At 43.0% G+C, this 15911-nt stretch overlaps 1 protein-coding gene across 1 annotated transcript in view; it reads right to left on the reverse strand.

Moving 5' to 3' along the window:
* AK5 (adenylate kinase 5) overlaps positions 1-15911 on the reverse strand; it is a 144215-nt gene that overhangs the window by 39282 nt on the left and 89022 nt on the right. The window contains exons 9-10 of the mRNA XM_074961499.1: positions 5193-5235; positions 4269-4313 (exon numbers count right to left, since the gene is read on the reverse strand). Of these exons, the coding sequence (XP_074817600.1) occupies positions 4269-4313; positions 5193-5235 (88 nt within the window). The remainder of the gene's footprint in view (positions 1-4268; positions 4314-5192; positions 5236-15911) is intronic.

Genomic DNA, 15911 nt, shown 5'->3' on the forward strand with positions numbered 1-15911 from the left:
TCAAAATTCATGGTTGTAATTTACAAGAATTAATATGCAAATGGAGAGGTTACTTACTTGTGCATTAAGAACCCGGTTAAGGTCTCAAGGAGGGGTAGGCTCCTTGATTTATGGAAACAGATTAGACAAACCTTTGAGGGAACCTGACTGGTACAGTGTACAAAAACAATCTGTGACAGGAGGGTGAAATCCCATAATGATCACAAGATGCACTTTAACAGAGCTCCACAACAAACTTCGTGATTTCAAGTCCAGCAGGTAGTCAACAATGCCTGAGCGGACATTCCATAGGAGTTATTGATCGATGAGTACGCCAGACCTGGAAATGCTTCCATTTCTGCAGGTAGGTTTTCTTAATGGCAGGTTTCCTACTTCCCAGGAGTACTGTCTTAACTTTGGGGGAACAGTCCAATTCTATGCCCAAGAACCATTAAGGATCCAAGCTCTGAGATACAGAAATGTTGGTCTGTTGTGCCTAAGTTTTGGGTCAGGAGATCCATTATCAGAGTGGCATTCACAGGGAAAAACTAAGCAGGTTTGAGAGCCAGACTTATGGCCAACGTGGAGCTATGAAAATTTCTACCACTTGTTCCTGTTTAGAACCCTGAGGATCATGTGTCGGAGGGGAGGCACAAAGGAGGGTGTAATGCCAGATGACGAAGAGGGTATTCCCCATTGAGTTGTGACTCTACCATAAGCAAAAGTGTCTGCAGTTTCCACTGGATGGTTTTGCAAAGAGATACACCTTTGGGAGGCTGGCTATAATAGCACATATGAAAGCTCCAATTCTGACAGGTGGGATGGTACCAGGAAGGGATCTGAGAGGGAGAGTCTAGTTCCTCTGTGATCAAGAGGTCCTCATGAGAAAGAAACCTAATCGGTACCATGGAGCCTGGGCAATGTTCCGCCATAACTTGGATGGTACGGAGGTGCAGTCCTTGTGCCCTGTAGGAGTGAGCTGAGGACAAAGGTACTGGGGATTGTGCTGATGTATGGTCATTATGGCTATAACCTGAAGAGGAGGATACTGAGGTCAATATAGGCTTCTTAGAGGAGTCCCTTAGAGTTCTTTTTGTGTCCAGAGGGCTCATCTTCTAGTACCAACTTCAGTGCTAATGGCTGTGATTTTCTAGGAGATCCCTTGGTATGGGATGAAATGGGCTTCATCTTAATGGGTACTGGGGCTTGCACAAGCCTCAACAGTACCCATACTGGGACGCAAGGTCTCCCTAAGTTCTGGCCATGGAGATGACTTCCCTTCTTCTAGGAGTCCCTCTAGGTACTGTGGACTCTTCCTTGGAATATTCAATTCTGGAGCTGCCCACAATCTTTAATTGAGGCTGAAGGCATTGGAATGACCTGAGTGGCTGAGGCTGATGTACAGGGTGGGATTGGATCTCAGTGAGCGCTCCATGAGAAGGCGCTTCTGTCTACCCTGAGGTGCAAGGGTCTGGACAGATCTGCTTTTTAAAGCCGGTTCAGACCTTGGATTTGGATGGTATGTGGGACTCTGAGGCAGCTGGAATGTCTGTCACTGAGGGAGAAAGACCTGTAGCATGTCTGACAAGGCTTGCAACCTGGAGTACTTGGCATAACCTGTTCCATCAAGGGAACAGCCGAAGGCAGAAGGCCCTGACTGCAGAAAGAAGAGTTCAAGGGAGGGAGACACCTCTGAAAGCACAAAGTGTGCTAATGAAAAGTAACATAAAGAACACAAAGAAGAAACTGCAAAGCTAGCAGCAACACTGTTATGATCTGTCTTGACCCAAGGGCAGCTGAGAAGGAACCGGAGTGAAAGCAGGTTCACATCTCCCTATATAACCTTGCACCAGAGCACAAAGATGTATGGTGCACAGGTGTGGACCCTCAGACACTGCTAGCTAAAATTTCCAATCACAAGTGCACAGGTGCATGTACATCCTATGGTGGAGCAACCAGAGGAACAAATAATTCATTTTCATGTAACAATATATACTTTTTTTTAAAAATTGGGAATTACCCCCAGGGGCTCAAATTTGTTGCTCTTTCTCCCTGCTGTAATGTGATCCTGTACACTCCTGCCTGACCCAGGAAAAATCTTTCTCAATTCTTTTCTTCAAAAGCTTAGTACAAAATGTTCAGAAACTTGTAAATGTTTTTGTGTAATTAATTAGTTAAACTGTACACTAATTAGATCACTGTAATTTTACATACTTGACATTAATATAATACCTTTTTTCAAGAGATTTCAATAAACTGGATACAAACTAGTCCCTGATCCTGCATAGACTTACACATGTACTTAACTTTACGTGCTAGGATTAGCCCCCCGAACTTTAATGGCATTAGTGGTATGCATTAAGTTAATTCAATTTAGGATGGGAACCTGTATTTACAGTGATCATTTCACAAAAGAAGGGATGAAAAGGACGATGGCCCATGTCACATGGTCATGAAGCCTCAGAGACTGGGCTTACAACCTAAGTTCCCTGTAAACTGTGCGGCTGTGCACCAGCCTGTTTACCGCCACGCAGGCGCCTAGGGAACCCTCTCAGAGACCTGCTGGGGGAGGGGCACCCAACCTGCTGCAGCTGGGGTGCCCGGACCCAGTCGTGGCTGGGGTGCTGTGGCCAGAGAGGCCCAGGCTGGCCCCAGGTGCGGCCAGAGCAGCCGGGGTAGCGCACCCCAGGCCGGCCCCACGCACAGCCCGCTTCGGCCCCAGGCGCAGCTGCAGCAGTGCAGCCCAAGCTGGCCCTAGTTATCCATATCCTGGGCTGCTGTCTCCCAATGGGTGCTGTCGATACCACATCTCTTGATGTCTGTCTTGAGGGTGTCTTTAAAACGTTTCTTTTGGCCTCCTCATTTCCTTTCTCCTTTGGTGAGTTGGGTATACAGTAGTTGTTTTGGTAAGCATACATCAAGCATGCATACACAGTGCCCACTTCACCTCAGCTGGTACTGGATAATCAGGGCCTCAACACTGAAGATGTTGGCCTCTGTGAGGACACTGACATTAGTGGGATGATCCTCCCACTTCACGTTGAGAATCTTCTGAAGAAAGCGTGGGTGCTGGCGTTCTAGGGTTTTCAGGTGTTTTCTATAGGTCACCTAAGTCTCACAGCCATAGAGGAGAGTTGGGATTACCACCGCTTTATAAACTAAAAGTCTGGTATGTGTTCTGATGTTGTAATTGTTGGAACACTTGGCAAGACAGTCTGCCAAAGGCAAGACTGACACAGCAAATTCTGTGCTGAATCTCGACATCATTGTCTGCCCTCTCTGAGAGATGGCAGCCAAGGTAGGCAAAGTATTCTACATTTTCTAGTTCTTTTCTTGCTGGGTCTGATGATTGACTGGGGACTGGCTGGTGGAGAACTTTCGTTTTGTCAATGTTCAGAGTTAGCCCTAGGCTTTTGTAAGCCTCAGAGAAGCAATTAAGGGCTGTTTGTAGATCCTCCTTTGAGTGTGCAACTACAGCACAATCATCTGTGTACTGGAGTTTAGTTATTGTTGCCGATATTACTTTAGTTCTGGCAGAGAGATGAGAAAGTTTGAAGAGGTTGCCGTCAATCCGATCTTGGATGCCAATGCCCTGTGGTAGACAGCCGCTATGAAAACACTAACCCAAGACTAAGAAAATGGAGAAAAGGGTGGGTGCCAGTACACAGCCTTGTTTTACGCCAGTTCGGATAACAAAGGGATCAGAGGTGGAGCCACTGCACAGGATGGAGACAGTCATCTGGTCATGGAGGAGTCTTACAATGGTGATAAATTTGCTTGGGCAGCCAAACTTTGACATGATTCTCCACAGAGCCTCACGGTTGATGGAGTCGAAGGCTTTAGTCAGATTGATAAAGGCCATATACAGCTCCTGGTGTTGTTCTTGACATTTTTCCTGGATCTGCCTGGCTGCAAAAATCATGTTCGTGGTGCCTCATGTTGGTCTGAAGCCACAGTGGGACTCTGGAAGTACTTCCTCTGCAAGAGGGAGCAGGCGATTCAGTAAGATTCTGGCAAGGATTTTCCCAGCAATGGAGAGGAGGGCAATGCCTCGATAGTTGCCACAGTCGGCCCTGTCTCTCTTTTTGAAAATGGTGATGATGTCAGCTTATGTAAGTTAGCAGGGATTTCTTTGGTGTGCCAGATTTTGAGGAGCAGCAAGTGAAGCTCGTCAGTCAGTGTTTGTCCCCCCACTTTCAGTACTTCATCTACATACATTAAAAATCAAAGCTGTATGACCCATTGTTAACAGCTTCAAATGGAACAGTTATATTAAGGCTCTTACTTACCAACTACAAAAATGATGTTAGATTTCCTTAAATCTTCTGTAAAATCTAAATAAAAATAAAATCTTTGTTTTATTGGCAGCAACTACTGACTTTAATCTTCTGGTCTTTCTATACACTGTTATATAACACCTAGCAAGGTTTTCAAGGTAACTTTTTTTTATTTAAAGTAGCTTTTGTTTTCTACTAGAATGTTCTTTATTCTGAAATGAACTGTTACTCACAAGCTCACTTATGTCCCAGTTTTGTAACAGTCACTGCAGAAATGATAAAAATATATCTTACATGGAAACAATGACAGCCCTTTCATATGCACACCTTAGCTAAATAAGGCAAAATCATAATAATTAAAAAGAATCAAACTGCTCTTGAGATAAGAATAATATGCATCATGAGTCACCATGGTTTTTTTTTGCTTTTATTCTAAAAGTATAATTTGATTAAAGTTCATATATAACCATTTCCATATCCTTTTAGGTTTTTGCATTCAGTGCCCCACATTTCTGACTAAAGGGAAATTTAATCTTAAATTCAGCCAGACTAGAAGCAACTCACCTCTGACTTGCACATTTCGAATTATGGGATATCACTAGCTGAGGGTGTTCATTAACACTCAGGCTGCTCTTAGAATCCTGCCCACTCAGCCTTTAATAACTGTTTGCCAAATTCTGAAAGCTGTTTTTGGCTTAATAGTAAGACTTCTGAATAAGTCTGAGTCCAATGGTTTGAATGGGAATTGAAGTAACTCTCTGACATACTTTCACACAATCAAATGTTCTTTCCATCAGCAGCTGAAATGCACACCTCTTTCATTTAAAAAAAAATCTGGATGCAATTTATTATACTTATCATGTACTTGATTATACTAAAGGGGGAACTGAAAGAATCATAATGAATACATTAGTCTATACTTAAGAAGAAACTCACCGCCTGCGTTCTCATATTCAGAGAGATTTGATGGGTCATCTGCCTGTTAATTAAGGAATTGACATTTTTAGAATTGTTATTGCATAATTTGTGTGTTCTTCATGTACCTGTGGATATTAAAACTAACCACGTGAAAGATGATTTTCCAATTTTTGTGCCTACTCAAATATACAGTAACAATGGCTACAAAGGAACTCTATTACTGTAGCTTTATTTCTCCCTGCAGAGCATGCATACAAGGAACCCAAGGTAGCTCACGTTGATTGAAATTGGCCCATGCTGTAATTGCTGCAATGACTGGCCTATTATAGTGTTAAGCCATATAGTGGCTAAGTATTTCAGAGGCAGCTAGTATGCATACTAAATAGCTTCCCATAGTAAATGGTGGACATGTAACAGTAGAGTGAGTTATAGTGTGTGAAGTATGTGTTATAAAGATGAAATTACCATATTGCCCCTCGCAATATATTGCACTAACTCTCAGGAAACTGGAGTTCAGGGCTTGAACTATGACCCTCTCTCTTGAGGTAGTAGGAACATGATGCTTTGATGGCATCATGAGGGAGAAGAAATCTACCTTGCATTACTCTGCAGTGACCTCTCTTGCCCATTTGGGAGTTGTTTGGGCTCTCAGGAGAAGTCTCCTCTTCCAAAATGGTCAGATGAACATGAAATTTTGGCAAGTGTGTTTGTTTTTGTAAAATATGCCATTTGTATATGTAGCAGAAACAATGAGTTCAGAGGTTCTCTGGCAGACTCACTAGACCCATCGAGGTAAAAAGTTGTCCTTAGCTATAGTCCTCAGTTCTGGAGTATGTTACATCCATTTTATGCGAACTTGTAGTAAACCCTCTGGCTGCATGTTCTCAACTCCTGACTAGAGCTGGTCAGGAAACTATTTTTCCAACAAACCAGGGGCAATAATAGGAGAGCACTTCCTGTAATCCAGGAGAGTGAAGTGACTGTGACTGACCCCTGTATGGAGGGGCATGGAGGAACAAAGAAGGACGGCTTTGTGCTTTCTCTTCCACAGCCTGCACACATCAGTGACAACTTCTTCCATAGAATGCAGGGTCAGAAAAGATGATGCAGCCCCTGAACCCAACAAAGATAAAAATGTGAGTGGTAAGGAAATGCCTGGGGGAAAAGGACAGCTAGGTGAGCTCCTGCAAGGATGGTTATGCAAACTGTCTTTGAACTTTCCTGGCCACAATAAAGGCTCTTGTGTTCAGAGATATAATGTGGATTTGGAGTGGTTTTGTCTTTGGTCTGAAAAAGCCTGAATCTGTTGACCTTCAGGACAAACTGCAAGTGCTGCTGAAGCAGCAAATGTTGTTAGAGGAGAACGTATGGGAGAAGTGAGGAGTGTGGTTAACTACTTATTTTGCGCTGCCTGGTTATTTAACATTATTCTGTGTCATGGGGCTACTGTTCCTTATTTGATTTATAGTATTTTTAAGTCTTTGACATAGGCACCTTACAATCAGAAAAGATGTGGACAAATTGGAGAAAGTCCAGAGAAGAGCAACAAAAATTATTAAAGGTCTAGAAAACATGACCTATGAGGGAAGGTTGAAAAAAAATTGGGGTTGTTTAGTCTGGAGAAGAGGGGGGACATAACAATTTTCAAGTACATAAAAGGTTGTTACATGGAGGAAGGAGAAGAATTGTTCTTCTTGACCTCTGAGGATAGGACAAGAAGGAATGGGCTTAAATTGCAGGGTGCTCCACACTGACATCTTCATCTCGTATGACTTTTTTTGAGGGAATAACATAATCAACCTTCCGGCTCTGAAGAAGATAGGCGTAAAATATTAAGGGTCTGGTTTTTAGAAGCAGCCTCTCATTTTGCGCTGGTAGGTCTGAATGCAAATAATTGCAGGAAAAATTATTTGTAGCTAAAAAATTGTGGGTGCAAAATGGAAAGCTAAGTTGAGGTCTCTTTAAAAAAAAAAAATCAAACTCTTAGGGAATGTCTGCACTGCCAAAAAAAAGTGTGTTCTTAACTCAGATCAAAACAGCAGTAAGTACATAGTCAACATGGCTTTTAACTCAGTTTGGCAACTTGAGTTCAATCACAGACTCTCCTATCCGCTTTAATTCAAGCTGCTAACGTGAGCAGGCGTGGCAGGTTTGTATAATTTTTGGGTCCAAGTCCCCCCCACACACCTGTCTAAGGCTTTGGGAGGGAGTTTGGGTGCAGGAGGGGGTTTGGGGTGCAGGCTCTGGGAAGAAGTTGGGGTGCGGGCTCTGGGATGGCGTTTGGGTGCTGGGTGCAGGCTCTGGGCTGGGGCAGGGGGTTGGGGTGCAGGAGGGGGTGTGGGCTCTGGGAGGGAGTTTGGGTGCTGGGTGTGGGCTCTGGGCTGGGACAGGGGGTTGGGGTGTGGGAGGGGGTGCGGGGCATGGGGCTGGGCCAGGAATGAGGAGTTTGGGGTGCAGCAGGCAGGCTCCTCCAGAGTTGGGGCCAGAGAGGAGGACTCCCCCCAGCCCTCTCCCTGCCGGCAGCAGCAGGCTCCGGGGGAATCGGGGCCCCTCCCCAGTCCTGAATTTGCTGGAGCCCGGGCATCACAGGCCCATACAACTTACTGCCCCTGAACATGAGTTAAAAGCTGAATTGCCAGTTTCTTCACTGCTATTTTAACTAGAGTTAGCTGATGTAGGTTAGCTAACCAAAACAGTCCCCACCCACCCCTTTTTTTTTTGCATGCCTTTAGTCACAATTTTACCTACCATTCAAATGAAAAAGAAGTTACTGACATCCTTTCACATGATCAACTCTTTTTTCTCTCCAACAACTCCTCAAATGAAATTACATTAAACAGACTGGGACCCTTGCAGGCTTCTCAGTTGTTGAGAAGGTGAAGGAAAGTTTAAGTCAATTGGAGCTATAATTTTTTGCACTGGAAAAATTTCTATTGTAAATACATCCCAGGAGGCAGCAGTGAAGCTAAATGAACTTCTCAGTTTCCTGTTGGGCAGGCAATATCTCTTCTAGGATTAGTTATGTGCCAGAAAAGATCAATATTTGTGAGTCTTCAATCTGGGTTCAGGGAAGTAATAAGTGGTATTTTTATTCATTAAAATTCAAGTAGATAAATAGCATACACCAGGAATCATTGATCAAAAACCATCACCTCAAAAATATTTGCTTGTACTCTTATTTGCATATATGCTGATTTTCTTGTGTAGAATTATGCCCATTTTCACTAGACTTTATTTTATTTTTAAATTTTACCCACAGGGTTTCCCCAATGAGACAACATTAGGGATTGTGAGACTGTGCTCCCTGGGCATGGATTTGAGAATTGTATCAGCATTGGCCCACTGAACTGCCATAGTCCAAAATAGGTTTCCTCTGCTTAAGACTACAATTGGATTTACAGTTATCCTATGAAAATGTCTCTCATAATATTCAATCATACTGATTTTGAAATGATGCAGTGAGGTCCACAGTACAATACTGGACTACAGGGCAAAGAGGTACTATGAACTCTGAAAGGTAAGAATCCACACTGACTCTAGTCTTTGGGGAGCCAAGAGAGAAAGTCAAGGAGGCTTAAAATAATTAGAAAATAAGATTTACTCTGGATTTGATTTTGGTGCTTTAGTTTTCTTAGGTGGTTTCCATTGTTCTAGGTATTAAACCCTACTCATAGATTGATTCTCCTTTGCCCTCTTCCCTCCCCCCTGCAAAAAAAACCAAACCCACAGGAAGCCTGTGTTGATGTGGGTGGAGAGCTAGACTCTTGCTGTATGGAATTCAGTTACAGGATCTGCACACTCTTGAAGCGGTTATGTGATGTGACCATGTCAGACTAGGAGCAGTTGGTGAGTAGATTTCTCTTGTACTGTCGTTTTGTATAGGGTAGGCAGGGGCTTATGTCAGTGGTTAAGCCAGTCAATTAAGATTTTAATTTAAATACCTATTTATATGTATTAATTTTTAGCAGATGGGTCTTGAAAGTGATTAAGATGTAAAGGATTTGTTGGCTTGCAGTGATGATGGTGGGCTCTGCCTGTATACCAGAGGGCTCTGGAGAAGAACTGTAAGACTTGGCTAATGATCACATAAGGAAAGGAACTGAAGAGGTGGTGCCAGGAATAATTAGGTTGAAAGTGGTTCATTGTAAGAGACGACTATCAGGAATATAGCGATTCAGTAGTAGAAATGTCTTTATATTCTTGAGCCAGCTGTTTCCATTTAGCTGAGGCTCATGTAACTCATACTGAGGTTAGGGGATATCTATCTTTTAATAGAGATATTTGATGGGCAGTTTCTAGTCCAGTGTTACTGGTGCAGGTAGGTCAAGTTAAGGTTGTCCATAAATATAGTTTATTCTTTGGTGGTGGATTATAACAGAGTTTTTGGGTTGGGCAATTGCACTTGAACCCAACTAACAGATGTAGTCGTACTGTCTGAAGGATCATCAGGTAGAAGGGATCTAGCTGCCTATAACTGAACAAACAGAGTACATATCCTACCTTTTTCAAATTGGGAAGACAGATTTTAGACTGAGATGATTATTAGCTGTTGGAAGTATAATATCAGGAGTACAATAAGTTACCATGGATGTGATCTAATGATAATAGCAGAAATATTGATAAAACAATGTCCTGTTATATAGTTTGGGTTACAATAAGACCTTTTCTTGTCATTTAATTCATTAGAAGGTAGTTAATCTATATTGAATATTGTTATAGGTTAATATGTTTAACTTTCTGAGTGTAATGATTGGGACTTGAAATAACTATTATAATAAAATGGGTTGACAGTAAGTCACAGCATATTAGAGGGAATGTTATAGCACTACTCAGGTCTTTGTAGGTGGTGATAATGGTCAATTGTGACTCATAAATCACATTCATATAAAGAAAGTGGAATGTTTTTATAATGGATGGTGCTTTTAAAGTGTGTGTGAATGTGTTCTGAAAGAAAATAAAGACCAGCACAGGGGATATGAACAGATATGGAGAAAGCTGATGTGTCAGAGGAAAATCATGTTTTACTAGTCTATTATTTATTTCATTTATTATTTGAATGTGTCAAAGCAGTGGATAAAAGAGAACTAGTTGCATAATTTAGACTTAAAAGGTCTTTGACATGGTCACCTACAAGACATTAAAGAAACTAAGTAGTCATGAAGGAAGAGGAAAAGTATTGTCATGGATCAGAAATTGGCTAGGAGAGAGAAAATAAATAAGATTAAATGGTCAATTTTTATCATAGCAAAAAGACTTCAAGAATATCCAGAGGTATAATTGTTATTGCTAACAAAAATTCTTGAAGGGATATTAAACGTCATGCTGTAGGGCTGTGAGGGACTACACCCTATGTTCACACCCTCACACTATTTGTAATAATCTTTATACAAGGTATGCCTTGTGAGATAATTTGAAAACTCATAACTTGCTAATCATTAATATCATGGTAAAATGTGTATAGCAGCTTTATGCATAAAATAAAAAAATTCTTCTATATGGTGATAAAAATACGTACTCACCTAGCACCAAACTAGTCAAACAGACCTGTCTTGAACAAAGGAGTGTATGCTTGTCTTAATTTGCATTTAAGCAGTAAACAGTCATCAGTCAGGAAGGGGGAAGGGAGAAAAACAGAGAGGTCACACAGGTGAAAAAGCCCAGCAGGGAACATCCTTCTTCCAGCAGACTGCCTGTCACCCTGTTCTCAGCTGAAAATGTTTTTCAAAGTGGGAGTAAAAACTGTTTTAAACCAAAAAAAAAAAAAGTTGAACACCCCAAGACACTTTCTCTCTCTCTTTTTGTCCATCTCGTTATTCGCACCCCAGAAGAGAAAGGAAACAGCTGTTGGACTCTGGGGAAGGGATCCTGACCTGAAGCATTTGGTCACTAATTCTGCTCGAAGCATGTGGTGAGAAACTTTGCTTTAATTTAATATAAAATTATGGACACCTTGGGAAGGGAAAATTGTCAGGCACTAGAAGGGGATTATCTTTCTTTTTCTTGCATCCAATTCTGACTTTTTATGCCTCATTACTTGTACTCAAAATCTATCTCTTTGTAGTTAATAAACTTGTTTTATCTAATCCAGTCTGTTTAACTTAGTGTCTGAGTAACTCTAGTTAAGATAATATCCAGCAGCTTGTTATTCCCTTAAAGGGAATATACTTAGTATATTTGGACTGTCCAGGAGAGGGCTGGGCAGTACAGTAGAACCTCAAAGATACAAACACCAGAGTTATGGACTGACCAGTCAACCAGACACCATGTGAAATCAGAAGTAACCAATCAGGCAGCAGCAGAGACGGGGGAAAAAAGTAAATACTGTACTGAGCCCGTGTTGCATCTTAAAGGTAGGCACATCTGGGCTGCCTGTCCCCATCCCATCCCCTACTCGCCATGGTGTGGGGCAGCCACTTACAGGTAGGAGGTGGTGAATGCTGTTTTCCCCTCTCCCTTCCCCCTGGCTGGGAGCGGGACAAGCTTGTAAGCTCAGAGCCCTGAGAAAGAAACTTTCCAAGCTACCACTGAAACCTGGCCTGGAGCATAAGCTGAAGGAGCCGGAGCCCGAGCTCCTGCCTGCATTCTGCACTCTGGAGGAGCAGCTCAGATTTAAAATGCCAGAGCCTGCACTACGTGCCCACTGACACTGCGGTGCCCCAGATGCCTCACTCATCACCCTTGCAGCCAGGGGGCTAGAACCAGTTGCCTTTCCCCACCCCCACTCACTGGGCAGCCACTGCAGAGCTGTGATTTCCGCCCCCTCCCCCCCAAGCAGTCCACCCTGAGGAACATCCCATAATGGCTTGTTCAGAGTTACAACTTCCCTTCCCAAGGTGTCCATAACTCTGAGGTTCTACTGTAGAAGACGTACTTTTCTGGGGAAAAATTAAAGACTGGGAGTGTGTTGGGGTGACCCTGCAGTGTAACCCAGGCTGGTGAGAGCCAGGCTGTGACTGGCAGGCTGCAGTCACACAAATACATCTGGGAGTGACCTGCCTGCTGGTGGCAGTCTGTGAGCCATCCAAATCGGAGGCTACAGCAGCAAGGCAATCCAGATTACAGTTCTGAATTCAATCCACTTGCCAATTCTGCTCTGTGTCTGTTGTATAGTTGTAGTTCTTAGAGTAGTATTAAAACAAGATCCAAAATGTTTGCAGCTGGTACCCCTGAAGATCAGCAAAGGATGCCAAACCTTCCAAGGGATTAATAATAATATGGGGAGACCTGCCTGGGAATCAGAAAGCATCATGAGGTGGCTGTCAGCAGGGAAAGTTTTGGATGTATGACTTGCTTGTTTCAAGATGATCCAGTCTCAGGTATATTCTGCGTGGTTTAGAGTTCATCTGATGATCTAAAATGCATGTAGGTGTGATCTACTAGGCATATATCTGCTCATAGTTTACAAAGCATTCAGGCACACTGGAGTTCCTGGTCTGAGTCCGGGAACAGCAGCCTCAGACCCCCCAAAAGGCTTGATGCCTACGGACTCAACAGTATCATCCCATAAGGAAAGTTCTGATGCTAGGGGGGATTTCAAACAGCCCTCCAAGAGCTTTGTTCTCTCTGTCCCGCTCTCCTCTCCTAAATCTAACATTGGAAATTGTAAAGAAAGTTGAAAGAGGTTACTTTATACAGTCACACTCCATGACAGCCACGCATCTGCTTCCCAATGCCCCAAGGGAACCTCATGAGAAACTACTCTGCTTTCTCTCTCCTCCAAATGAGAGTCATAGAGGTCATCCCTCAGCAACAAAATGGGAAGGGATATTATTTGATTCACTTTCTGGTACTAAGAAGAGAGGCTATCTGTTGCATCCAATGATGAATTTTGGACGTCTGAACAAGTAGAGTAGCCAACTGTAGTGGTGACACTGATATCTATAGTTCCTTTCCTGTGTCAACAGAATTGCATTAAACCAGAACCAGAAGTATTTTCAATGACCAGTATTACAATATGGAACATGCGTGCTTCAAATCAAACTTAAGTTCACAACAGCCATTCCTGGCAATGAATTAAAGCAGTGTTTCTCAATCTTTTTGATACCAGGGACCAGCTTACTGCCTTTCTATACTGTGCACCAAGGAGATCTCTGGGATCGGTGCCAGTCCATGGACTGGTCATTAATGCCTCTTAACCTGAACACCTTTCTGGTGCATCTCCCAGGGAAGGAAGCTCTGTAGTCAGTCCATATCTGATAGAAAAGTCTATGGTGTACAAGATGTAAATGACATGGTGTCAGAAGGGAACAGAAACAGAAGGAAGAAGGGGACAGAAGGGGGAAAATATACAACAAATGTTGCAGGATCTCATCAACATGCCATTCTTCAATGCCTCAGAGAATTTTATCTTTGATAGACTTTCAGAATGGACAGACTGGAAACAATATTTCACAAAATTTCAAATTGCTACAAAACTCCATAAGAAAATTTGAGATATACATGTGTAAGGGTGTGTGTGTGTGTATAATATATATATTGTGATACAGGAGGGCCAGGGAGAAGTGGTAGAGTGTTAGAGGGGAAATATATAAACCCTAGGCTTATTAAAGCGTGGTTTCCTGTAGACTAGGGAAGGTTGCTGCAGGTTAATTGGAGCACCTGTTGTCAATTAAGGCCCTGTCAGGAACCTAATAAAACCCCCTGCTTCAGGCAATCATAGGAGGAGGAGGAAGGAGAGAGGACTGGAGCTTGGAGGTATGTTGTGAAGACCAGAGAACTGAAGTAAGGGAGACCCTGCCCCAGCAGGACAAGGAGACTCCCTCCCTCCCTCCCGTGTCTAAGGACTGAGGGTAACCCCACCTAAGGGGGTTGAGAGGGGCTGGGACTCAGAGCGAGGAGCAAACCCAGACCCTTCCCCCACTTCCCTCCTCTATCACCTTCCTGGGCCACTAGCGGGGCCCTCAGCACCCAAGAGCAGGGGTAAGGGGTGGTGTCTTAGCCTCCCCCAAGAAAAGCCCAGGACCCACCATATGAACATCGGTCGTCTTGTCACAATATATAAATTTTAATTTATGCTATGAGAAGGTAGGCAGAGTATATCTTTAAATATTTTCCCTTTACTGAAGACAGTCATAAAGATCTCAGTGAAAGAGTTCTGGCTATGTCTGATGCATACTTTATATCTCTGAGAAACGTGGTGTATGAAAGAGCATGTTTTCACCAAAGAATTCAAGAACGAGGAGAAAATGAATCTTTTGTAAAAGCTCTGCATGCATTGGCTGAAAACTGTGATATTTGGGACTGCAAAACATGAAAATATTAGAGACAGGCAGTCTTTCACAGCAGCTACAATTAAAGGCAGACCTGACACTTCACACAGCTATTCAAGTATCAAAGCATTCTGAACTTGTGAAGCAGCAAAACAAACTTGCCAGACTTGAAAAAACAAGAAACTAGTTTATAAGCTTTAAACAGCTGCAGCATGACTGCTAAAAGTAATTATCATAAGACTCCTGAGCCTGAGAGGGGGGAAAATTCCAGCCAAACTACAAAGCCTTTCTGAATAAATGTACAATATGTGGAAGATTTCATAGCTCAAGATATGTGTTCAGCTAAAGGTGAAATATGTAATAATGCATAAAATATGGTCATTTTGCAGCTGTTTGCCATGCTGAAGCACTGAGAGAGTGAACTATGATTCGCAAAAAGAAAAGGAGGACTTGTGGCACCTTAGAGACTAACCAATTTATTTGAGCATGAGCTTTCTTGAGCTACAGCTCACTTCATCGGATGCATACTGTGGAAATTGCAGAAGACATTATATACACAGACACCATGAAACAATACCTCCTCCCACCCCACTCTCCTGCTGGTAATAGCTTATCTAAAGTGATCATCAAGTTGGGCCATTTCCAGCACAAATCCAGGTTTTCTCACCCTCCGCCCCCCCCACAGACAAACTCACTCTCTGGCTGGTAATAGCCCATCCAAAGTGACCACTCTCTTCACAATGTGTATGATAATCAAGGTGGGCCATTTCCTGCAGAAATCCAGGTTCTCTCACCCCCTCACCCCCCTCCAAAAACCACACACAAAAACTCACTCTCCTGCTGGTAATAGCCTATCCAAAGTGACCACTCTCCTTACAACCTGCATGAAAATCAAGGTGGGCCATTTCCAGCACAAATACAGGTTTTCTCACTCCCCCACCCCCATACACAGTTCGTTTTTGTATGGGGGTGGGGGAGTGAGAAAACCTGTATTTGTGCTGGAAATGGCCCACCTTGATTTTCATGCAGGTTGTAAGGAGAGTGGTCACTTTGGATAGGCTATTACCAGCAGGAGAGTGAGTTTTTGTGTGTGGTTTTTGGAGGGGGGTGAGGGGGTGAGAGAACCTGGATTTCTGCAGGAAATGGCCCACCTTGATTATCATACACATTGTGAAGAGAGTGGTCACTTTGGATGGGCTATTACCAGCCAGAGAGTGAGTTTGTCTGTGGGGGGGCGGAGGGTGAGAAAACCTGGATTTGTGCTGGAAATGGCCCAACTTGATGATCACTTTAGATAAGCTATTACCAGCAGGAGAGTGGGGTGGGAGGAGGTATTGTTTCATGGTGTCTGTGTATATAATGTCTTCTGCAATTTCCACAGTATGCATCCGATGAAGTGAGCTGTAGCTCACGAAAGCTCATGCTCAAATAAATTGGTTAGTCTCTAAGGTGCCACAAGTCCTCCTTTTCTTTTTGCGAATACAGACTAACATGGCTGTTACTCTGAAACCTGAACTATGATTAGAGA

The sequence above is a fragment of the Natator depressus genome, chromosome 8, assembly GCF_965152275.1.
Source record: "Natator depressus isolate rNatDep1 chromosome 8, rNatDep2.hap1, whole genome shotgun sequence".
NCBI lineage: Eukaryota > Metazoa > Chordata > Testudines > Cheloniidae > Natator > Natator depressus.